We start from the raw sequence: 23,639 nt of genomic DNA, 5'->3' as shown, positions 1-23,639 counted from the left end.
ACATAATGACGCTCAACCCAATCTCCAAAAAATAATACTATGACTCTGGTAATTCTGTTCAAGCGTCCTCGGCTTTGGAAACCCTAAGTCTTCTCTGCAATGGAGAGATAAAAGCGCTGTTGACCTCCGACCCTCCGTAGCCTCACTTCTCTCCGTCAGTTCTGACGGTATTTGTTGGTGTAACAGAATCAGTGTAAGGCTCGCCTAGTCACTTCGCGCCTACACGCGGACCATAACGGCCCCCTCCCATTTGCTAAGGTAATCCATTATACCGTGACTACCTATGGAATCAGAGACGCCACGCGTTTCATTCAGTACGTGCCTCCTTACCTCAGACCGTACGACACCAGCTCAACGTTGTGCGAAGTCACCATCGTAGACTTCTCTGAGGATGTAGGTTTAATAATTCACTGCCTTTGTCACTGGCCCCGAACAAAGCCCTTTTGTTTAGGCTCGATGGCTGTTTCTCACCGAATCAGTCTCCGACCTCCTAGGTACGACAATTGCCATTTAGTGCTCCTCTGACGTTAACGCTGCTGTAGGCTTTGAACCCCGCGAGTTAATAGGCCGCCCTGCTTTGGAGCTTGTACATCCAGATGAGTTTTCTCAAGTAAAGCAGATGCACTAGTACGTTCATGGATAACATTTTTCACTTGCCGATGCCAATGACTAAATTTTGCATCAATTAGTGATACTATCCGAGAAGACAAAGCCGCTGCTCTCGCATATCTCCGATTGAAACATAAAGATCCCTTCAAAGGATACATTCTTTGTGCGGTTGTGAGTAGTAGTCTCGACCCTTCATCTAACGAGTTTGATTCATAATTTCGGTTCAGTCTCGGACTGTCGCGCACAACGTTCTGGTGGGGAGCGTATCGTTTGCTACACCAGGCGGAAAGGCGCTCCAGAATATTTCTACTGCGCAAGAAGTTGAAGTCGTCACACCTTCTGCGAAGAACTTCGAGCTTAGGGTAGGCGTCATACTTTGTTCAGCATTGCTTGTCTAAAAATGACTAGCGGTGGGGCGACCCGTCACCGATGACGTCTAGTCCTAGTATACCCGACCTCACTTCACAGGCTGCCTGCCCTTCCACAGTTATGGACAGTGCTAGTGACGCGTCATCAAACCGCAGCCGAGGCAAGAAACCAGCAATAATTAGTTTTAATCCGCTGCCCCCTCAGTCCCCAAGAGCGGCACTCATCCTTGACCGGTTCTCGATTCATTGCACGGTCCTCTACTGTTCCAACGACCTTCTCCTCTCAACTACCAAGGTTTTGGGTCGGAGTTTCTTCGACTTTGTTACTACTCGCACAGAAAATAGCGTACGCAGCTGGATTGATGTCATTAAATCATGGGGTGTCAACGATCGAGGGCAACCGAGTGATGGCGGCTTCGGTTTTGGTAAGTTTGGGCTGCTGCTTGCTGGCAGGGATTCAAGGTATTGACCGGATTTTTCCGCCCGTATCTCGTTCTCATCTTACTCAAGGGGTGAAAATGAGCAAGATACGCCGCTATCGCGGCGCCGACCCGGAGACGCAAGAATCAACTGCCGAATGCCGTCAAGCTCACGTTGCGCCTCTCATTCATCGCCCGGGACGTCTTCCCGTTCACGACCATCTTCTTCGATGTCTTCGTCCACCTCTGATCAGGAAATTTCTGTTGACGCTATTTTCTCCGGGCACTCGGACGGAATTTTACTGGTACTTCGTCCGACTTCAAAAGTATGAGTTCGGGCATCTATACCACACTATCTGCATCTCTCTGCATGTGGTTGTTTTTTCGATACCATGTTCCACTTCGTTCGTCTGTGTACACTTTTAGCTGTGTCTTTTCGCTGTCATGATATATAATTTGAATGCGTTTAGCGCGATGCAATTTGGAGTTCATAATTTATTCTCGCGGAGTCTTCGCCGCGATGACTTCCTGAAACCACTGCTTCTTTGTTACAGGTATGTTCATTGTGTGTCGTAACACGTACATGTGCGTGCTGGCACTTCAAACGACAGATCAAGTGCAATGTCTTTCCCAGCCTTCCAAATGTTTATCTTGCGCTCACAGAGCGTCTGAGCGGCGTCCCGTGCGGCTTTTACTTTGAGCCAGATCGGTGGTGATGATTCACGTGCATGGAAGGAATTCTGAAGATCAGGTTCGCACTGGCAGGAATACAGATTCCTGATGGGGCCAGCATAGGCATTGCACAGCCCTACCGTGCCGTCAACGCGTCAACTCTTGTTTTTTTTCTGACAGAATCGCTATCAGTCAATTGGTTTGTCCCTGCTGATGATCAAAATATGAACACGCTAACCTGCCAAGCGTGTACGATATGGGTTTCATTCTGAATCCCAAGCCAGGCGATTATCTTGGTCTCCAGTGGTGGTAGGCACAGGCACAAAACTCGAGCAGCAGTGCTATTTTTACCTCCCTCTCTCACATGACGTCCTTGATTACTCTGACCCAGACTCTGAGTCTGAGTACCTGGTGGGTCGAGTCAATGTACAATTGAGTGATGCAGTGACGACGTTACTGCAAACTGACAGCGCGTTGATGGCCCATGGTTACTACATCGTGGCCGTTCTGGTCCGAATAATAGAGAAATGTTACTGCCAGAAATAGAAAAAAGGAAAGCGGTAGTGGCGTGGCCCAAGGTTCCGGGAGCAGTAGGATGGTGAAATGATGTGGCAGACTCAACGCCGTGGCAGATTCGCCGTGGCAAAGTTGACGAGGGATCTCAAAAAAACACCAAATTCTGTTGTCGTCTTCAAGTTTTTAAGTTGATAATCTAAAAAGAAATTAGGGTACATTCTTGAAAATATTTAATTAAGAACTACCGGAGATAAGGAGAGAGTTTTGAAAGGCTGAATCTGCCGTCAATGTGGTGGTTTGACGTTGACAAAAAAACTGAAGTCTTGTTGGGCTAGGCTGTGTAGTCGTGTTTGAGCTTGGTTGGATTTTACCTTTGCGCGCTTCTTGTGCGGGTCTCTCTTCTACTTTTCACACATACTCCATGTCTCGCCGTCGCTCATCGTCAACAACGATGGGCCCACCCGCTGATGTCGTCATGGGCCCGCCACCGCCGCCGCCGTTGTCAGTGACCCAGCAGCCGCCACCCGCCCCTCCAAAAGACAATCAGGAAAACGTCTTCGATAAATATCGAAATTGAAACGCAAGTTTTTTGAGTTGGAGGATGTGAGCAGCTATACTTCATCATGGCTTATCGAACTAACAAATTTGCCTTAGAAACACAAAGAGGCGCAGCACGAGTTAAGGCTTTCTGGGGAACGTAATGTGAAACTTCGGGAAGAACGGGAGTGCGTGTAACTGCAATATCGATATCTCATTAGTCTGACTCTCCATTCCAGCAAGATGCTCGACCGCATTCGTGAGCTTGAAACACACTCTGAGCCGAACGTCTCGGGTGTTCCTTATCCGCCGTCCAGTGCCTTTCCTCGCTCCCTCTCAACCTTGAAAGCCCGTTCGTACTTTGTATCAAACCTCCGTCAGGCAATGGCGGAAGAAGACACTGATGATCATGAGGTTGATCCACTGCTTACTTCGCGGCATGTCGGCCCGTTGGCTCGCAAGCGCGCAGAAGACGAACATCGAGATCGTGCCGAGGAGGAGGCTCGTGAAGCCCGTCGCCAACCAAAGCGACCTCGAGCTGCTGTTAAAGGGAAAGAGGCCGTGGGTCAGCCTCCCCATGGGCAGCCCGCTATGGGCGTGGCCCCTTCTCCGGAAGGAGGTGGCCCAGGAGCCCCTGTTCTTGTGTCGACCAAGGGCACTCGTCTGCGCCTTAAGCCTCCTGTGCGGCGTTCGCCTAATGACCCTGTCCCTTCAAGCAATGCGCCGCACTCCCAATCATCACTTTCTCCATTGTTATCGCCTCGCGACGAGCAACCTCATTATGATCCTGTACGCTTTGGTGTTAACGGCGGCGGACAGCACCCTGCTTTGGTTCCTGTCCCTGGAAATACGCCTCCACTTGTTGGTCCATCTCCTTCGTTACCTCCGCACATGGGACTTCCCCCTGCACCTACGCCATCGTCTCGTGCAACCGAGATTCAGCGCCATGCTAAGCCTAAACGTCTGAAAGCCCATACTGTTACAACAAAGAGCTACAGCATCCCCACCGTTCCACGTGATAAACAGGGACGTCCATTACTACCACTTACCGTCGGCATCATGACAGTGAACCAACTTGGAGAGGTTTGCATGCGAGAACATTTTCACACGGAACGGTACATATTCCCTGTTGGGTATGAGGTAACACGGTGAGCACTCATCTGAATCAAAATAATGTTCTCAACTAATCTCTTTGCAGAAAATATTCCTCGACGGTGGATCCCACCATAGACGCTATATACACTTGCTCAATTCTCGATGGCGGGGATGGACCCAAGTTCAAGATCGTCGCATCTGATGTCCCAGATCGTCCTCAAATTGCTGGTACCGCCACCGGCGCATGGTCTACCATTGTGAAGCAAGCCAATACTATCCGCAATCGCCAACACTCGAATTCTGTCTCGGGGCCCGACTTCTTTGGGTTAGGACAGAATACAATCAAGCACTTGATCCAGGAGCTTCCAAATGCTGATCGCCTGCGCGACTATGTATGGCAGAACTTCGTCGAAGGAGGGTGAGTGATTATTTCTATGGCCGGTGTAGTATTTAGAATTGCTGGAATGGGAGGCGGACCAGCGGGTACCGCAGGCTGTGCTATCGTTCATGCTGGCCGCTCTTTTTCTTTCTCCTCTCATCCTTTTTTCTGAATTGTGACACGATATAACACAGACCTTTAGGCGGTAGACACGCGGCTGTCGTTCCAGCTCTTCCAGAAGATCAATCTAGTGTTGCCGATGGTCACGCTGAAGATATTCCTTCCTACATACACCCTCCCCCACATCTGCAATCGCAGCCTTTCACAACCATCGTCCTTCCCCCACCTCAATCCGCCGACACCCTAAGTATCCACGAGTACCGCCCTCCTACACAGAGGGACGCCGAAGACAGGCGTCAGAGTAGCTCTCATTCACAAAGCACCCGTCAGCTCGCAAATCCTTCACCGCCAAATATGACACCCACCTCCAAAGCATCACCTCCCCCACAGCAACAGCAGTCGCCATATCTTGCCGGTGCCAATGCGCCGTCTGTGCCTGCAACATTCGCAAGCATAATGAATGCGTATCCTACCCCCTCAGCCGCAAGAGAGGAGCCTCACTCGCGTCCGGGATCCCGAGATGAGATCCCTCCAAGCGGTCCTTCATTGCGGTCTCGTGAGCAGTGATCTATTCACCCACATCTACTATGCAAGTGGAGTCCATTATATTATACTTCTTTTGGCTTTATTCTATGTTGAATGCTGTGTTATTGAGTTCCCGTTTCTGGCATTTTCGTGGTTTTCTTGGCATCTTATTTCATCTTTGTTTTTGGATGGTTTTGTTTTTGCAGATATTCCCTCTCCAATCCCAAAAAGTAACTTCCAGTTGGCGTGACCGACTTCCCAATTGTTAATAGCCTACTGCCTCTCCCCCAGAGTCCCCCGCTATGTGGACCTCTAGCTCTGGGGGAAAAGGTGACGGTCTTCTGGGATGACATGAGGCTTGTTCTCGTTGACTAGATAACCCTACGGCGAGAATATACCAACGTAAGAGTGGAATCACGGTTTCTTGACTGTAAGCCCTCGGGCTGGAGGTTAGAAGACCGATTTACGGGCCCCTGTGGGGACTCCTGCCGTGCGAGGAATGTGCTGGCAATGGGGTAGTATGTGGGGCCGACATTCGATTGAGGTTCTGTGTATAAACGTTGTCATCGAACATTGGTAGAAAATCATTACTATTATCGCCTACTCCTATCTTTGTACGTTCGTGATTGTAGAGCTAGCACTGCCTTTACCGTTTGAATTTTGACGCTGTAATATACTCAACATGAGGTCGTGTTTGCGCTTGATCGCAGCGCTAAAGGGGTCGCAACGGTAACAATTGTGTGTTCTCCCACCACACTCATGCTATCAATGATGCCTACGCAGTTGCGTGTGGCCGTCGTGCAGTTTGCTCCCAAGGTCAGCGCACATTTCCTCGGGGATGAAAACAATAGCTATAATCGAACGTCATCTACAAGCTCGGCCAAGTGCAAGCCAACATTGCCAAGGCTCGAGAATTATGCAATAGGTATGCGGCCGCACGCAGGTACCGTTTGAAGATGACCTCACAACCATTTTTAAGGTTGAAGCCCAGATCTATTGATCTCCTGTGTTTTCCGGAGATGGTTTTCTCCGGTAAGCCAGTTCTCAAACATCATCGTTACTGCATGAGGGTTTCTGATCACGCATATCACGGCGCTCAGGTTATGTGTTTCCTGACACAGCTGCTATCACGCCATACCTTGAGCACCCATATACAGGGCCCACATCCACCTTTTGCGCGGAGCTAGCACGCTCCCTTGGATGTTTTGTGGCAGCTGGGTATCCCGAGAAGCTCGAACCACATGAACACGCCCCTCCACTTGGAGGCGATAACTTATCATTCCATCAACTTCGCATCGGTGCAAACAGTGCAGTCATGTTTGATCCTACAGGGGAGCGTGTTGGATCATATCGCAAGACCAACCTCTATAAACTTGATCTTCCTTGGGCTGTTCCTGGATCTGGGTTTACGACGATGACGCTACCTCATCCACTGGGCCCAACCACACTTGCGATCTGCAATGACCTCAATGTGTAGGATCCGGCCGTGTGGGAGTCTCTTGAAGAAGGTCCCTATGAACTTGCTCGATACTGCATAAGATCGGGCACGCGGCTTCTGATACTTCTGAATGCATGGTTGCATCCTGATGAAAATGGAGAAGAATCAGATGTTGATTCATCTTCTGATTACACAACTCCGGAACAGAATGAAGATACAGATGAGATGGAGCCAAGTTGGGAAGTATTGAAATACTGGGCGATGCGCTTGAACCCATTATGGGCGACCATCCAGAAGGCAACACATGAAAACGAGAAGAAACCAGGCGAATGTAAAATCCCTGACGAGCTACTGGTGGTTGTTTGCAACCGATTTGGAAACGAAGGTGGTGAGTGTTTTAGAAGCTTGTGGCACTATCTTGGGTAAATCGTTTTTGTTCAGGGAGCAGATTTGCAGGATCGTCTGTTCTCATGTCCCTTCGCCGAGGATCCGGCCGACCGCGACTCTTGCATATGATGGGTCAAAGGGAAGAAGGTATCGGTCTTTGGACTGCGAACATGACTGTATAGTAGCACGATAATGACATTCGATATCGCATGTTGTCCACATGATTTGGCCCCTCATTTGGTCTATTTCCTACATCATCGTCCCTCATTACTCGGTTTCAAGCACATGCCGGTAGCTATCTTTTCGGCACTCATATCTCCTCATCGTCCGTGGATAATAGCCCAACGCCTAGACCTTCATCCCAATGAACCCCACTCACCGCACGCAAGTCAACACTCAAAAACTCGTGTGCAGCCATGAAGAACACGAAGTCGATTCAAAGTTCCATAGCTCAAGTCATTCGAAGGAGGATATTTTTAAACGCTGTTCTCACCAGAAGAACCTGGAACAAAAAAAATTGACTATTGTTAGAAGCTCGGAGCGCGCATAAACACCAGCTATCAAATGGAAGACGCGCGTCTGCGATTCATGTGATGATAGCGCTTGCGAAGCATTATTATGACTCGAGTGATTGTGAGTACATAGCTCGTCAGAAACGTATGGCGGATATTAAAGAGGCCCATCAGTAAATATGTCACAAGAGTAGTCGCCCCTGACATGCACCTGCTATCCACTCGAAAGATTTTGCTCGTGGTACATGCGAAAATCTCGTACGAATAGACGCCCTGCGAAGCTGAAGAATCGACTAATATATGAAGGCACGTGCGAGAATCACCTGGCACATGGTAGTTCCAGAAAATACAGTGCGAACAGTGGCCGTGACGCACCATAGAGAACTAGTGCATACGGGACTCATCTAGGACCCTGCCGCGTTCGAAAATCGATGTAGCGGACGGTTCCATACGTCACCGAAGATCTCAGCGCGCGTGGTCTGTCTGGCTATAGCGAATGGGAACCACGACCTTGGTACTCAGTTGATACAGAAGCAGGATGATTGAGCACCGTGACATGTACTTAGGTTCCCAGGACACCTGTCAGATGCGACGCGCATCCAGTTGTTACATGCCTCAGGCCTCAACCGTTGTCCTGGAGTATGATCACACGAGCTCACAATTGAAGACGACCAAGTAAGAGATACAATCCAAAAGGCACATTGGTTCAATCATATTGGAAATATCTAGATGTCCAGAATGCAGTTATGAGCGAACCTCCCTCAAGATTACTGTTTGCGACGCAGACAAACTCGGGTCTTTGATAGCTAAACCCAATTCCTCCTTGGAGGCACGATGAGCCGCAGCCACCCCCTAAGCAGAGTGTATCCGAACTGCTGTCAAATATCATTTTCAAGGCGTCGTCATGCAGCCAACGCGCATTGTCCTTGGTAAGCTGCGAACAGACATCCCGCACCAATTGCTGGAGAGTCTTCGGCTTCCCTGCGACAACTTGACCCCCCGGCCGAAGTTCGTTTATGGGGAAACCATATCGACTGGCTATAAGCGCACGTGCGTCGTCAAGCAACACACGACGATGCAGAGCGTGTAGCATGGTGGAATGCTAGAACAAAATCAGTAGGAACTACACGGCATTGAAATTGAGCATTTACGTGTTGTAGGATGGCGGTCGTCTTTTTGTCTGAAGCCGATAGGTTTGCGTTCGCAGCCTCAAGGTCTTTGATCTGCTCAGCCTGGTGTTTTATCTCGTCGGCCAGCTCGTCGATCCGCTCAGCCTGGTGTTTTATCTGCTCAGCTTGCTCGTTGATCCGCTCGGCCTAGTATTTATCTCGTCAGCTCGCTCGTTTAATTGCCCCATAAATTACTGATGCACCTGTTCAGACATTGAAGTCTTAAGGTCATTTATCTGGTCCGTGAATTCCTGGCGCATATTATCCATCATCTCCTTGAGCGAGACATTGTTGTCGACTGCTGACCCGCCCGCCACTAAACCAATTGTTGAGTACAGAAGCGAAGATGTTGAGACCGCTTACCTTTCTTTTGTTTGCGCCCGGCTTTCCTCCAACAGCGCCAGATTTTTCTCATTCTTGTTTAAAACCATGCGGAACGTGTGGCTTTGTGGAATTTTGAAGTGTACGGTGAGGGGCTTACCCGATTGCGGGATTGACAGCGAGGATATACGTTTTTGTCGATCCATGTCCCCGTCGACGGCTATATGAGACGAGCAGATAAGTTAGCGTGTATGGCTGGATAATAATGTGCAACCTATTAGAAGACCAAATGGTCCTAATTTGTTCGAGGAAAAAGTCTTGATGAGCTCGTTATATTTCGTGGTTAGTTGTTGACGCAAATGGAAGATGAGAGTTTCAATAGGGGTGTCTCGCAGCACACGTGACAAACTGGGGTCCCCGCTCGCTGTCACAATTACAGTGGACGACGACATGATTGCGAAAGGGGGGAGAGAGGAGACGGACTAAAATGCGTGTTTATATATGTTAGATATTGAGTAACTTCCCGCACGCTCGAATAATACATAAAATATTACGGTTTATAATTTTCGGAAGGTGTGATACCGGACGTCGTAACAAGGTTTTAACGATGCTATACTAGGGGCCCTTACCGACGAGAATAAATTGAAATGCCATATTCGGACTACTCACACCTGTGATACCCACTGACATAAGCTACGTCCTTCGTTCATCGTGTGGTGTACATTAACGTTGTTCATTTTAGAAGCCAGACTCAGATTAACGAAGGATTCAATATATTCAATTACAATAATCAAGTCACTTCGATATTCAGAACATTTGGAACAACGCCACAGCAACAACCTATTAGTAGACTATTAGTAGTCGCAAGCCTGATTCAGATGATCGATATATCCGAAGTACTGATAGGTCTTTGGAAGCCCCAGTACTATCCAGCCCGACACATCCGTCCAGACACGATCAGCGTGCGTCTGGCAGTTGCTACGTGTCTCAACTGCTGTCCTAGACACGAGCTCACAATTGAAGACGACCAAGTAAGACATATAGGCACGTAAGTTCATACATGCAACTCATGGTAGAAGTATCTAAAAGTCTGGAATGTCGTGATGGGTGAATACGTCGAAATCCTTCAAGGTTGCTGCCTGCGATGCAGTCAAATCCGGGCCTTTGATAGCTAATGCCAAGCTGTCCTCCTTGGAGGCATTAGGAGCCACAGCATTGCTTTCTGAGCGTATTGTACCCCGACTGCTATAAAATATCATTTTCAAGGCATCGTCGTGCAGTGCAGGAGCAGCGACAACTCCTTGACCTCCCGGCCGAAGTTTGTTCATAGGGAAACCGTAGCGATTCTAGCCAATCGCTATAGTTTCCCTATGCACGAACATTAGCGATTGCCTAGAAGCGGACGTGCATCATCAAGCAACACGGCAAGATGCTGGAATAAAAATCAGTAGGAATTACAGGGCATTGAAATTGAGCATTTACGCGCTGCAGGGTGGCGGATATCTCTTCGTTTGAAGCTTCTAACCTTGCGTGTGAAGCCTCGAGATCTTTAATCCGCCCAGTCTGGTATTCTATCTCGTCAGCTTGCTCGTTTAATTGCCCTACAAATTCCCGAGGCATACCTGTTCAGTCCTTGAAGCTTCAAGGTCGTTTGCCTGGCCCGTAAATTCCCGGCGTATCTCAGAGGCTCCTGGCGCATAGTATCCATCGTCTCCTTAAGCGAGGCGTTGATGTCGACTGCTGACCCGCACACCACTGAATCACCTGATTCATATCGTTCAGTACAGAAACGAAGACGTTGAGACCACGTACCTTTCTTTTTTGCGTCGAGAAGACTTTGACAATGTCTGTGTCTGTTCCATGACTTCTATTGGTTGTCGGGCGTTCTCATCCGCCTGAAGTTTCTTCAACTACGCCAGATTTGACTTGTTCTTATTTAGAACCGTGCGGAATGTGTGGGTTCGCGGCATCTTAAAGTGCACAGCGAGGTGTTTGCCCAATTGCAGGATGGACAGTGTTGAGTTCCCGTGGGTCCATGTCTCTGTCAACGGCTATATAAGACGAGCATGACTGACAAGCAAGCGTGTACAGTTGGATGATAATGTGGAACCTACGAGAAAATCAAATGGTGATGGGGGTAAGATGTCGCGATAAACAATGAAGTTTGAACTCATTGTATTTGGTGATGAGTTATTGATGCAACATCCAGTTGCGTCAACAACTTATCATCAAATACGAGTTCATTGAGCTATCCCCCATCGAATTAGGACCATTTCACTTTGGGTAGCCTAGGGTATTTTCATTCGTACATAACAGACCAGAGTCCACGAGGACCCCGGTTTCTTTCATGGAGTTACTCGACGACGACGACATGATTGCGAAAGGAGGGAGAGAGATGTCGGACCAAAATGCGTGCTTATATATGTTGAATATTGGCCAGTGACTCCCGGCAGGCTCGAATAAAATATTATGGTTTTTAATTTTATCCTTTCGGAAGGTGCCAGACGTCGTAACAAGGGGTCCTTTGAGCACTTTTGCCATATTTGGACTACTCAGCAGCTATGTCCTTCGTTCATCGTGTGGTGTGCTAGTGAATCAATCAACGTTGTTCACTTTAGAAGCCAGACTCGAATCAACAAGGATTTGATATATTCAATTCCGGTAATCGAGTCCCATCGATAATCAGATTGAATGCCACAGCAACAACCTATAATTAGGCTATGAGTAGTGATTCAGATAATAATCGATTTATCCTCAGTACTTATCCAGAGCGTGCCCCCGCAAGGGCTCACCAAATAAATAGCTGAAACGGCTGGACTGGCTTATCCGGCCAATCAGTCGCTATACTGGGCCTTGCTGGATCGAGGAAACTGCAGGTATGGTACGATCTCGATTTTATCATTATGAATTGTCGCATTGTCTGATAAATTTTATATTGCATGTTCTCCACATCCATGCAGGTGAGAGACAAAGATCATGGGGCTTTTCTTTTACCAATCTTTCTCCAGCCACTGCAGATATTCCTCAACAATCCTATCATCTCAATCGCTTCCTCTTCGTCATCGTCATAATGAGCCGCGTCGATTGGCCAAAGACTTTCCCTATGCTCCATGAGCTTGACCACATCCAATTTTGCCTTTGCTCTCTGGTTGTAACCAGACTCAGTGGCAGACATTGTGTGCACAGAGTACTCTATCTTTTTAGCGGCTTCTGCCAGAAGTAGATATCTAAGCCGGTGATAATCGTCAGGATGGGCACTTCGTGAATACATGAGGAGTACCTTGCTTCGGCGTTGGACGGAGCGTTGCTCAAATTAACCCATAACCCTTCATCGTTATCGCCCCAGCGGAGAACTCTGTGCAATGCTTGTCTAATAGTGCGAAAGACATCTTTCCTTGCTGGTTCCTAAGTAATATCGTCCATCATTTTAGTGTGCTATGCAGGATTTCGACTTACGGGTATTTTCTTGGAGATCATCGCTTCCAGTTCAATATCAATGTCGGGCAGGTCTATCTGAGGTTCTGAAAGATAATGATATTTAAAGTTTCTGCATGGTTGCCGCGCACGTTTGGACATACCATCATCGAGCAAGATATCGCCACCGCCTTGCCCAAAGTCCGTAGGCTCCTCTTCCAAGACATCATCTTGTAGCAGCTCGTCTCGCGAAGCTTGCCGGGCAGAATTAAAGCAAACCTCGACGACTTCAATCTCGTCATTGTCGTGGTTTTGTTCTTCACCTTCTTGGGTGGTTTGCTGAGCATCCGAAGACTGTATGGCACACGTTTCTTGTGGAGGTTGTTTGAACGGCACTTTAAATGGCGTTTTGAATGGCTTCCTTAAGGTATTGACAGAACTATAAGGCTTCGTGACTATCACGGTGTCAGATGGACTCTTCGACATTAGAACGCGCACCGCTCACTCAATGCAGGCGGCAGTGCCTCTAGCTTTGCCTTCTTCGTGGGCGGACCTGTAGGACAGGTGTTAGGCCCTCTCAACCCAACACTTCCCGCCTGTCCAGGATTGTGCTGGCCGGGAGGAGGCTTTCGAGGCGCCGGACGTGAATTCTCGGCGTCGTCTTCGAATGCATCTGCATTGAAGGAACGCGAGTGCGATAGTGCAGCAACGCGGTCCTCTGAGGAGAGATTCTGTCTTCTGCGCAGGGTTTTGTCAGGGTATTTGCACACCTGGGTACGCTCTATCGCGGTTTGTACTGAAGAAGGGAACGAAGAAGACGCACATCACACATATTATCACAGTAGCTCTTGACGACCTCCTTGTCGCTCGTATCGATTTTTTCACCAAAATACTTGCAGATAGACTTGGATTGGTTGAAATTAGACCAAATATAGCTAGCCAGTGACAAGGATGAGACTAACCACGTGCCGACACATAGTTGCGTTTTCCGCATAGTCAATCAACTGGATCTCGTAAGTTTTCTGACGCCAGCAAGGATAAGTTACTTACTGCACTGAAACTGTCAATGGATCTTTGACTGGGTTGGGGACCGTGTATGGTGCTTGCTACGTGTTGTCTCTTGGCATGGCTATCAGAAACCAGCTTGCGGAGGCGGAAGGCGTCTTCACGAGCTATAAATTGTGTTCAAGCGTCAGTTGTACCCGTTAGCGAACGATGATGACCTTACAGTAATAGAGGACACATTTAGATGGCTAGAGCGAAACAATCAACAAGGGAGAATGACACGAAAGACAAACTCACGCAGCCATCGCGGCCTGCTCGCCCTGTATGGAAAGACCGATTAGAATAAGATGGACAAACTAAGATAGTACCACTATACCCGTTTCTTGATAATACCCTAAGCACGATATATGCTGCGGGTCAACGATGCTCCTCACAGTAGTTCATGAAGAACACACACCTTCGAAGCTTTTTGGAAGGTCGTAGTGAATAATATAACTTAGTTATCAGCGTCAGTATCACACAGACTCTCAAGTAGAGAGGGCTGACCGAACATCGCTTTTATCGATCCCCATTCCAAAAGCGATGGTTGCGCACACCTAAGCAATGTTTTAGAAGAGACGATTGACAAAAAGAGAGAGAACACACCACGTCGACACCACCATCGCCATTTCCACCCGCTTCCCATTCGCTCAACGTCTTATCAAGCATGTGGGGTCTTTACGAAGCATAATCACACCAGGGACCTCGCTTTAGACTCGCCTCATACGCACCTAATTCCACGATGATATGGCCTGGCACTGATTCCTTTTCCCCTTAGAAAGGCCGATAGTTCATCACACGCTGCACGGGTACGACAGTAAATGATCCCAGAGCTCGGTCGGGCCCGACGACGGTGTAGGGTCATTACGAAATCGTATACAGCTGACATACGAGATAGGGAGTCGAGCGCAGCGGTGTATTTGATATCATAAAATAGGTTGGTGCGATTAAAGGGGTGCGAAGCGGTGAACAGTCTTTCTTCGGACATCTTGAGGTTGCGTATAATGTCTGTTTGAACACTGGAGCCATAACAACGCAAGTACCGAACGGCGAGGTCCTAATCAAGCAGGGAATAATGCCTGCAGTCTGAGGAACATACCTCGGAGTAGCAGTTGCTGTGAGGGCCATAATGGGTACTCCATGAAATCGTTCCCGGAAAGAACCTAACCTGCGATATTCCTCACGGAAGTCATGGCCCCACTCCTGTGGAAACAAATATTGTTAGTTCTGAAAGTGAGAAGTGTTACGATGCACACAGAGATGCAGTGAGCCTGTGAGTGAATGAATAAGCAGTTTTCACGCTGTCCGCAGATAGCGCTCACCTCGTCCACAACCAGTCTATTGAGTTCGCCCTCGACATAAACGATGTCAAGAAGACGCGTCATTTCACGCGTGCACAACTTTTCAGGTGTGGCTGCTCGAAATTGTGATCAGCTCGCTGCATATGTATTCTCGCATTAAGCAAGCTCACTATATAGAAGACGAGTTTGTGGTTTCCCTGATTCGAGGTCTTCGATGATCTATGGGACGTAACTCAGTAAACACAAAGTCTACAAGAGCAGCAGCAATACTTGATCCCGTTCACCCTTCGGTGTGTCCGACGTCCAAGAGACCGCGGGAAGTCCTTTGCGGCGTAGACTCGATACCTCTGCACAATCCAGTCCAGCCTCAGATGGAAAGACAAACAGACACGCAACGTACGGTTTTTCATCAAGGCTGGAGTAACGGATTAGTTCATTAAACCAACCTCAATTGGCAGGTTTGACAGACCCAATAGTGGCGAAACTATGATGGAGATGCCGAACTATGATGAAGTCAGCTCTTGTCAAGCAGCAATTTCAGAAGAATACCTTATCTGCGATCGCTGGAATCTGAAAGCACAGGCTCTGTAGATCATGAAATGTAATGAGCAATCTGAGGATATTCATTTGCAAATACCTTGCCCATTCCCGTCGGTGCTAATACAAAGACATCCAATCCTGTATGGCAAATAATTAATCGTTTTAACACAAATGCACCATGACTCACCAGAAGTAGCAGCCTCGACAATTTCCTTTTGCTTCCCTTTGTACTCTGTGTGACCGAAAGCTGCCAGTGATCATTGGTCGCTTCAGTGGTACCAGGCAATGACATTAACCAGAAACCTACTTTCCGTCAGAATTCTGCATATCATGTAAGAGGATACGATAAGAGCTGAACACATGACTGACGAACCTAGCACAATTTGCCGCCTTTTCAGCTTCCTTTTCTGCCGCAAGATTTTGAAGGGTACCTGGGGGTACATGTGAAGAATCTTCCTCGGTGTCTAGCGAAATATGAGTTATCTGCGTGGATTCTTGCCTCAGTGCATACCGAAGCTATAATCATAATTCATCGCTGGGGATACGTTTATGACAAGCACGGACGCGTTTTTGCGGTGTTAACGCGGTCACGTGCGTGATAATGTCTTCAACATCTTATATGACTCTGAGAAATATTAAATATCGGTATCTAACACAACTGTTTCTACAGCTAGTGAATTCCATGAAACTCATAAGAGGGAATGTCTATGTTCCTCAAGGGAACCTAAATCTGTGTTGCACTTGCCATTCACATCTGCCAAAAGACGTGCCCATCTTCCCCCGTGTAAAGCGTTGACCTCTCGGCGTTCTTGTTCGTTCAAGACAACGTTCCACCAAGCTAGCCAAGAAGCCACGACGATGTCCGCGAACGAGAACGTATCTCCCATAATCCACCTGCCCCCGCTCTTTTGATACCACCCATCCACCACACCAAGGCTCTTCTTCAATGCAGCCCACATCTCTTGCGCCTTCCCATCAGGAGCCATATCTTCCCAGCGTGTTTCTCTGGCCATCTTTAACCGCGATTTGATGAATGCTTCCCGGCTAATATCGTTCTGTATCTCGAGAGTTCTGGCCATGATAAGCCTGAAGGACGGCGCCATGACTGTGTTGATGAATAGGGTCTCGAAGGTCTCCATAAGTACGTGTGTCCCGTGGGGTATAAGCGGTTTGTCCGAAGGGTAGGTCTCGTCGAAGTATTTGGCGATTGCATGGGAGTCGGAGACCACTGCACCAGTGTTTGGGTCTTTAATGACTGGCACGGTGTACCTTTTCCCAGCTGTTGGAGATGCGCCAATACTTTCCATGGTTGCGGCGATGTCACAAAACTCTACCCAGATAACTTCATAAGGAAGGCTTTTGTGGCCGAGACAGAATCTGACAAGCTTGTGAGTCGGCCATCAGGTTTTGCGATATGCCCACAGCACCTCGTCTTTGATGGGTTGGGCGCCCATTTCTTCGTTGGAAGCTTGGATGGGATATCGTACAGGATGATGGGTTGCATTGAGAGCAAGCAGCTGTACTTGCAATGTGATTCTGGTATTTATAACCTCAGAAACTTTGAGTATCTCGGGTCACCGACCTGTGAAAGTTGTCGTCATTTAATATCACATGAGAAATATCTTGATCAGATGGTCATACTAACTGGAATATATCGGCTCGGCCTCGTTAGAGTCGTTCTTCGGCCAGCTGCCGACTTGGCATTGTCAAGTCGACCCATCATAATTCACCCACAGCGCGATTCACCAGGCTGCGAATACCCGACGGAAGTCAGGGAACGTCCGACATCAGAAGACACGAGGGCATGAGGAATCAAACGATACACTAACAGGAAAGAGCCCAATGAAGGCCAATGCGACTCGGAGTGATACAGTGAAATTCAGAGCAGGCAATACCAGGACAACTTGAAGGGATGAGGGACAAACGAACGTCAGTTCCTCCCCCTCGCTTTCTTACGATCTCGACACGTCCCAACACCTGCAGTTTGGCGTGTTCCTGTATACACTAACATTGTTTGCTCCTTCATCCCATGTACTCCAATACTTGGGACCTACTCCATAAGCACGACTGTCTGCATAATCACAAGTTCCTCAATATCCCTCGTCTCAAACGTCCCACAACGAGCACCCTCCATCTACACAGCGGCGGCCATCAGATTCGTTTCAGCTTCGGGTCGCAGTACCACGAGATCACGTTCATTCAAAGGTATCATGGGACATAGGAGAAGCAGGCTTCTTAGCGACAGAAGTGACAGCAATCATTGGGAGCGGCATGGGGTGTACAGCGTTTAATCTATTGATCAGCACCTCGCTCTACAACGGACACACCGGGGAACAACAGGCGGACAGCAGACGTGGACTGGGAAGAGCGATTGTGCGTACCGAAGCTCATATCCTCAACCGCGTTATCATGTCAGTCCCTTTCTGTCATACCTTTACCTTTCCTTCCTCGCTCTTTCCTCGATTTTCAGTTTTCGCCTATATGAAAACATGTATCATGTCCGCCATGTCTTCATGCCGCTCCTCCTCAAAGTCATGCCCTTGTTGTCGCGATGGGATGAGCACGTCTGCGAGCACCGTAATATCTACGTAGACTCGCTTCTGTTTGTCTTCACCTTTCGTCCATCGATGGTGTTAATGCAAGTAGTTTCATAATTCAAGCAATACAGTTTCTACCTAATAGCCTTCCTTGACGGTCATAATGAAGGCGGTTCTGTGAGTTCAAATGTAATTGCATTAAAGGACAAATTGTAAATAGTGATTGCAAAGCTATTATGATACGTGTCTACCACCTCGAAGGTCAATTCAAGAATACACTAACATGACAGATGAATAAACACACTAGCATACATCTCCTCATGACCCTAGATGGTCAATGACCGCTTGTAGTATCCTGCGCGTAAAGATGAGATCTAGAACACCTGATGTTTGAGAAGAATTATCACATACCTCGTGACCAAGATAAAGGACCTCTGTAAACGTCGAGTATGAACTCGATCCCAAGTTCAAAGACTTCCGTGTTCCGCTCATTTTTGTGCATCCGCAAAAAGAGGGAGGTGCCAGTCGAGTCTTTATCATCGCTTAATTGCTGTAGCATCCTGGTAACTACGTTGTTTTGATGATAGCCGAACAACCAACTCGAGGCATGCTGCCCACGTATCCATGCAAAGACGAACCCGAGTTCGAGGGGACGATCCTTCGGGGGGTTTCGGATGTCCTTTTGAAATGACTGATGACAGCATGAAAGGTCGACGCCAACCATCTGGCCGAAACCTTCACTAATCGATAAATTATACGGCTGGGTGAAAGCGGTTACTCACCTGACGCATCATTTGACACCTCACCATCAAGTATCGCTAAAATAACAATAGCACAAATCGGATTAGGGTTATCGTGGTCGGCATTGACTGTAACCGAAAATTCGACGATTTGAGATTCCGCAGTAGCATTAACAACCTTCCCCTTAATTCTGGTGCACAGTTGATCAGCAGCAAGAACCGCTGCTTGAACCTTGGGAAACAACGCCATGTTTCTAGCCCAGCTCCACATGTCTGGATCAAGAGTCGCAGTTGCTGACAGCCCTGCATCTTTCTCGAGAAGGTATGTGACAACATCTTCTAAACGTTGGAGCGGCAGCTCCAACCTTAGTGAATGTGCGAGGCACTCGAATGGGATGAAGTCTGTGTCTACTGCCATGCCCTGAATGGCACATCTGGGCTGACTAAGCTACTCGAACCTCCGGAAAACCCCTGCCTCTGCGACCCTTTGACTAGGGGGTGCCCCACTCCAAGTGCTCCCCTTGAAAAAAACCTGGTGGCGTCCTTGTCGCTCATGCACTGCTCTCCTCTGCTCTTTGCCATCTCACCCTTGGCCTTCCTCATCTTTGTTGTTGCCCTCACTCTCTTGCTCTCTCGTTTCTTTCCCATTCCTTATTTCCTGGTCTTTGTCATTATCTGCTTCTTCATCTTGGTTTTCCTCATTGTCCTCCTCTGTTCTGCATCCTCTTCCTTGTATGTTTCTGTTTGTTCCTTCTTTGCCTTGCCTTTCTTTCTCTTGTGTTGACAGTTCTTCTTTGAACTTCCATTGTTCTTTGGCTAGTCTTGTTCCTTTGCATGGTATGAATGTGCACAGGCGCCATGCATGCATTTCTCTTGCCATTGCTTCTCTGTTCAGTGTCTCTAGCTTGTATGAGTTCCTGAGTCTTGTGGTAATATGATGGGGTGGTGACCATTTAGGGAGTAGCTTGCATTTGGCATTTAATGTATAGTCAAGTTTACTGTGATAAAATTGAACTAATTGTCCTACAGAAAAAATGACTTCACCTGGTGTGTGTTCTAAGATGCATTTGTCAAATGTGGCCTTGCATTTGATGGCATGTCAGACTGCAGCATCGTAACCATCTAGTTGCTGTTGTGCTACATACACCATTTGTGCACTGACATCCGATGTGCATATTATGGAGGTGCTGTTACTGAAGTCCATGCGTGGGGTGTTGATTACTTGGCCTAGGAGTAACTCTTTTGGCAAGAACTTAAGCACTGGAAGTATGTGATGGTTCAGTGCTGTGACCGCGTTGTCTAGGTGGTCTGGCCAGTTGAGTGGTAGTTCATCCCATGAAAGTGTATCGTAGTTGTCCTCTCCTAGATTTGGTGCACATAACCTTTTCAGTACGTGCAACAAGATCTTGTTTGTGCCTTCAACTAGGCTGTTGATCCATGGTGAGTATGCAGCGATAATGTGAGTATTACAATTCCACTTAGTGCAAAATTTTTTGACAACAGTGTTGTTGAAGTGCTTCCCTCCGTCAGACATGAACATCTTGGATGCTATGAAGTTCCTAAATATTTGTTCTAGGCCCTCAACAGTTGTCCTTGCTGTTCCTCCTTTGTGCTTGAATACCTACACATGTTGTGAGAATGTGTCTAGGTATACTCCCAGGGTGTTATATCCTTTTGCCTTTGGCAATGTGAGGTAGTCTCCTACCAGGAGTTTGAATGGGTGCCTGCGTGTTATTGGTTCTAATAATGAGTGGAGGTGAGGCATTGCCCTGAAGTTCTAACGACTGCAGTCACTTATTGCTGCCATGATGGACGTGTCTAATTTTGGGTTGTAAATCTGATCGGTTAGTGCTATCTTAATCATGTCCCATTCCCAGTGACTGCCTGTGCTGTGCTGTTTTACTGCTTGTGCCTGAGCTTCCTCTCTGTTGATACATTTGACTTTGCTATGAGCTCTAACTGCAGTTCTGCCCTGCAATTTCCAGAGTTTGCCATTTTTGATTAGGTACTGGGATGCCCTATGTCTTGTGCTGTTGTGCATGGTATGGAGTTCATACCATGACATATATAAGAAGTATAGAAGGAGATGATTAGGAGAGTGTATGAGGATATATTTCTCACTCATGAGCTTAGTCATCTATTTCCCTTTATTTATTTAGTTGTATTTATAGTTTCAGCCACTTGATTACATCAGTGAACCACTCAGATATGTTTGTAAGCATGTCATGTGACTGGTAATATTCTGATTTGTAAGGATTTTTCCATGACTTATCATGTTTTGTCATGATTTGTCATGCTTTGTAATATTTTACTCATGTACTTTAGTAAGCAGCTGATTCAGCACACCAAAAGGCTTGGTTCGTAAGCATATTCTTACCAATCCAGTGATGAGTCATTGCTTAGTAAGGATGGTTTCTAAAATGTATATAAGGACTCCATTCTCAGATATACAACAAGTTTTTCCCTCTTCTTTCTTGTCTCAAACCGTGAGATTCATAAGATTTGAAGTGCAGGAGTTTTCCCTCTTTCTGTCTCAATAGTGTGAGATTATGAAGAAAGTGAAGGCCTTGAGATTGCCTTTGAAAACTATAGTATTTCTAGTCTAGATTGGTTGTATACTATCTTACAGGGATTGCCTATACAACAGTCTATCATATTCGATTCAGCAGAGGTCCATATTACCTACTAGGTTTAAGTTAACTTGACAAAATATATACTTCCCTTTACTATCAAAAAGTGATCTAGCAAAGAAGTAATTTATTACCCTTTGGCCACCCATGAACAACACGTTATCAACCGAGAAGTAGAAAATCCATTGACTGTGAACTTGAGGAGCTGGCACCTTAGTCTTATTGAAGTACAATTGTGATAGTCATTGTATTTCACCTCAACTTATATAAGACACTCAAGTAGTAAGACAGCGCATTTCTGGTCGTGGACTGCAGTTCCCCTGTCAATCTGCAGCATTGCTTTGACAACTTCTTGAAATACTGGTTCATTTGTGAATCATTCTAGGAGTTGTGATGCTGTTGAATCTTCGATGTTAGTAGATATTTGAAGTAAGTCATTGATCAAACCCGTGTTATCTTCCCAGTCCTCACTAACTGTCCATTTGCTCCCGTCAATTAACCCTATGTCCCATGGGTGCCCTTCCCATTGCCTACTGAGCCTGTCTGCTATGATGTTGAGCTTCCCCAGTACATGTTGGATGTCTACTATGTTATGGGCCAATATTCCATCCCTCCATTGCACATGAGCTGCATTTAAACGATTGCTAATCAGTATGTCTTTTAATGCTTGGCAGTCCATTTTGATCTTGACTGGGAATCCCCAGATAGTATCTGAAAACTTACAGTGGCTCAAAAAAGTGTCTCAATGTTTGTGACTTTTTGTGTAATTGCTGTACTATGAGTTAGGGTATGAGAGTATGACTAAGCCATAGGGAGGTGTGGGAAAGCTCTGCTTCTAAGCTTCATGTTTGATCCCTCTAGCGTGAGAAAATTATGTCACCAAGTGAAGATATGGTTAATTTAATTTGGTGACTCATTGAGACACTTTTTTGACTTTCAGTTTGACCAACACAATCTCTATAATTCTGGTACTTGGTGTTTCCTCCTGTTGCTCTAATTACTTCTTCCACTCTTCTATGCATAATATCTATCAATTTGAGGCATTCCTCATCAACAATCTTGCCCCACTCTGCTGCAATTCTCTCCCACAGCTGAAATAGCCCCTATTGTTATTATCATCAGCTTTTCTAATCTGTATACCAGGCAGATTGCTACTAAAACTGGTCTGAGCAGGGTTACTATCATGAGGATCATAAAAAGTCATTCCAGATAAGAAAAATATCAAATTAGATTGTCCTTTCAAGCTTACATCATATAACAAAAAATCTCTTGTTCATAATATTCCAACTAGGCAGGCTGCCAATGCTACTCAAGCCACCAAATTCATTAATGACATCATCTACACTGCTCTCTCCACTCAAATAGTCAGGGGTACTCTTAAGGCAGCCAATCTTAAAGCTGTAAACAGGCAGAAAAGCCTTTCCTGTCTTCAGCCTATATAGGAAGGAGATTGGCCTTTGCTTTAAAGCCTCAATATTGGACTGTTGAGGACTGGAATAGGGCTACCTGGTCAGATGAAACAAAAATAAATAGGATGGGGCCAGATAGCTAGGAATATATGTAATGAAATGCAAAAGAACTACTAGAAGAAAGAAAGGTCAAGAAAACACTAGAGTATGGAGTAGGAAACTTGATGGTATGGTGTTGTATGAGGTGGAATGGAGTAGGAATTCTCTGTGAGGTGGGTGGGAGGATGAATGTGAAGCACATTTCAATTTTGGAAAAGTATCTGCTCAGAAGCATGCAAGAATTAAGAATTAATGAAGAAAACATTACCTTCTAACAAGATAATGACTCTAAGCATACTTCAAGTTGACCATAAAATGGTTTGAAAACTATGGTATCAATGTTCTATCATGGCAAGTCCAGTCCTCAGACCTCAACCCTGTTAAACAGCCCTGGTAATTACTCAAGATATCACTTGCAGTCTATCAAGATCCTCAATAGGGGTTATTTCAGCTGTGGGAGAGAATTGCAGCAGAGTGGGGCAAGATTGTTGATGAGGAATGCCTCAAATTGATAGATATTATGCATAGAAGAGTGGAAGAAGTAATTAGAGCAACAGGAGGAAACACCAAGTACCAGAATTATAGAGATTGTGTTGGTCAAACTGAAAGTCAAAAAAGTGTCTCAATGAGTCACCAAATTAAATTAACCATATCTTCACTTGGTGACATAATTTTCTCACGCTAGAGGGATCAAACATGAAGCTTAGAAGCAGAGCTTTCCCACACCTCCCTATGGCTTAGTCATACTCTCACACTCTAGCTCATAGTACAGCAATTACACAAAAAGTCACAAACATTGAGACACTTTTTTGAGCTACTGTATCTAGTCCAAACTTCAGAGCTGCAAACTTGAGTAAG

At 46.6% G+C, this 23,639-nt stretch overlaps 9 protein-coding genes across 9 annotated transcripts; 4 read left to right on the top strand and 5 right to left on the bottom strand.

Moving 5' to 3' along the window:
* Positions 1 to 283: 283 nt before the first annotated feature.
* Positions 284 to 1,728, top strand: BJ212DRAFT_1479676 (uncharacterized protein; the record flags this gene model as incomplete). The annotated part of the gene is made up of 8 exons (XM_041339935.1): positions 284 to 314; positions 368 to 393; positions 452 to 494; positions 543 to 627; positions 690 to 780; positions 837 to 971; positions 1,018 to 1,439; positions 1,488 to 1,728. The coding sequence occupies 8 exons, from the start codon at positions 284 to 286 to the stop codon at positions 1,726 to 1,728; spliced, it is 1,074 nt and encodes a 357-aa protein (XP_041194558.1).
* Positions 1,729 to 3,712: 1,984 nt separating this feature from the next.
* Positions 3,713 to 5,282, top strand: BJ212DRAFT_1268917 (F/Y-rich N-terminus-domain-containing protein; the record flags this gene model as incomplete). Its single annotated transcript, XM_041330767.1, has 3 exons — positions 3,713 to 4,269; positions 4,320 to 4,634; positions 4,790 to 5,282. 3 exons carry the CDS (start codon positions 3,713 to 3,715, stop codon positions 5,280 to 5,282), a joined length of 1,365 nt encoding a protein of 454 aa, XP_041194557.1.
* A 729-nt stretch (positions 5,283 to 6,011) lies between these two features.
* BJ212DRAFT_1446449 (carbon-nitrogen hydrolase) lies at positions 6,012 to 7,247 on the top strand (the record flags this gene model as incomplete). Its single annotated transcript, XM_041338247.1, has 6 exons — positions 6,012 to 6,056; positions 6,116 to 6,165; positions 6,220 to 6,272; positions 6,341 to 6,713; positions 6,780 to 7,066; positions 7,120 to 7,247. The coding sequence occupies 6 exons, from the start codon at positions 6,012 to 6,014 to the stop codon at positions 7,245 to 7,247; spliced, it is 936 nt and encodes a 311-aa protein (XP_041194556.1).
* A 996-nt stretch (positions 7,248 to 8,243) lies between these two features.
* BJ212DRAFT_1346904 (uncharacterized protein) lies at positions 8,244 to 9,433 on the bottom strand. The gene is made up of 5 exons (XM_041335355.1): positions 9,342 to 9,433; positions 9,228 to 9,287; positions 8,950 to 9,062; positions 8,729 to 8,893; positions 8,244 to 8,679 (listed from the first exon to the last, which is right to left on the bottom strand). The coding sequence occupies exons 2-5, from the start codon at positions 9,271 to 9,273 to the stop codon at positions 8,284 to 8,286; spliced, it is 720 nt and encodes a 239-aa protein (XP_041194555.1). The 5' UTR covers positions 9,274 to 9,287; positions 9,342 to 9,433; the 3' UTR covers positions 8,244 to 8,283.
* A 1,015-nt stretch (positions 9,434 to 10,448) lies between these two features.
* BJ212DRAFT_1479672 (uncharacterized protein) lies at positions 10,449 to 10,687 on the bottom strand (the record flags this gene model as incomplete). Its single annotated transcript, XM_041339934.1, has 2 exons — positions 10,449 to 10,499; positions 10,550 to 10,687. The coding sequence occupies 2 exons, from the start codon at positions 10,685 to 10,687 to the stop codon at positions 10,449 to 10,451; spliced, it is 189 nt and encodes a 62-aa protein (XP_041194554.1).
* Positions 10,688 to 12,041: 1,354 nt separating this feature from the next.
* Positions 12,042 to 15,899, bottom strand: BJ212DRAFT_1479671 (P-loop containing nucleoside triphosphate hydrolase protein; the record flags this gene model as incomplete). Its single annotated transcript, XM_041339933.1, has 28 exons — positions 12,042 to 12,294; positions 12,348 to 12,472; positions 12,524 to 12,588; positions 12,646 to 12,936; positions 12,987 to 13,251; positions 13,305 to 13,385; positions 13,444 to 13,485; positions 13,532 to 13,653; positions 13,710 to 13,734; positions 13,784 to 13,806; positions 13,863 to 13,880; positions 13,944 to 13,981; positions 14,033 to 14,082; positions 14,132 to 14,201; positions 14,257 to 14,544; positions 14,625 to 14,728; positions 14,782 to 14,796; positions 14,848 to 14,939; positions 14,997 to 15,045; positions 15,097 to 15,173; positions 15,227 to 15,241; positions 15,296 to 15,329; positions 15,376 to 15,411; positions 15,464 to 15,504; positions 15,554 to 15,613; positions 15,674 to 15,687; positions 15,740 to 15,830; positions 15,878 to 15,899. 28 exons carry the CDS (start codon positions 15,897 to 15,899, stop codon positions 12,042 to 12,044), a joined length of 2,406 nt encoding a protein of 801 aa, XP_041194553.1.
* On the bottom strand, positions 15,740 to 16,997 carry BJ212DRAFT_1346899 (uncharacterized protein). Its single transcript, XM_041335354.1, has 2 exons — positions 16,794 to 16,997; positions 15,740 to 16,743 (listed from the first exon to the last, which is right to left on the bottom strand). Exons 1-2 carry the CDS (start codon positions 16,868 to 16,870, stop codon positions 16,056 to 16,058), a joined length of 765 nt encoding a protein of 254 aa, XP_041194552.1. The 5' UTR covers positions 16,871 to 16,997; the 3' UTR covers positions 15,740 to 16,055.
* Positions 16,998 to 18,066: 1,069 nt separating this feature from the next.
* BJ212DRAFT_1346887 (uncharacterized protein) lies at positions 18,067 to 19,036 on the bottom strand. The gene is made up of 4 exons (XM_041335353.1): positions 18,686 to 19,036; positions 18,315 to 18,638; positions 18,208 to 18,258; positions 18,067 to 18,150 (listed from the first exon to the last, which is right to left on the bottom strand). The coding sequence occupies exons 1-3, from the start codon at positions 18,912 to 18,914 to the stop codon at positions 18,230 to 18,232; spliced, it is 582 nt and encodes a 193-aa protein (XP_041194551.1). The 5' UTR covers positions 18,915 to 19,036; the 3' UTR covers positions 18,067 to 18,150; positions 18,208 to 18,229.
* BJ212DRAFT_1497635 (uncharacterized protein) lies at positions 18,822 to 19,811 on the top strand. Its single transcript, XM_041341550.1, has one exon. It carries the CDS (start codon positions 19,017 to 19,019, stop codon positions 19,425 to 19,427), a length of 411 nt encoding a protein of 136 aa, XP_041194550.1. The 5' UTR covers positions 18,822 to 19,016; the 3' UTR covers positions 19,428 to 19,811.
* The last annotated feature ends 3,828 nt before the right edge of the window (positions 19,812 to 23,639 follow it).

The sequence above is a fragment of the Suillus subaureus genome (assembly GCF_016647635.1).
Source record: "Suillus subaureus strain MN1 chromosome Unknown BJ212scaffold_11, whole genome shotgun sequence".
NCBI lineage: Eukaryota > Fungi > Basidiomycota > Agaricomycetes > Boletales > Suillaceae > Suillus > Suillus subaureus.
The sequence above is the reverse complement of the archived record's forward strand: the minus strand, read 5'-3'. Positions and strand labels throughout refer to the sequence as shown.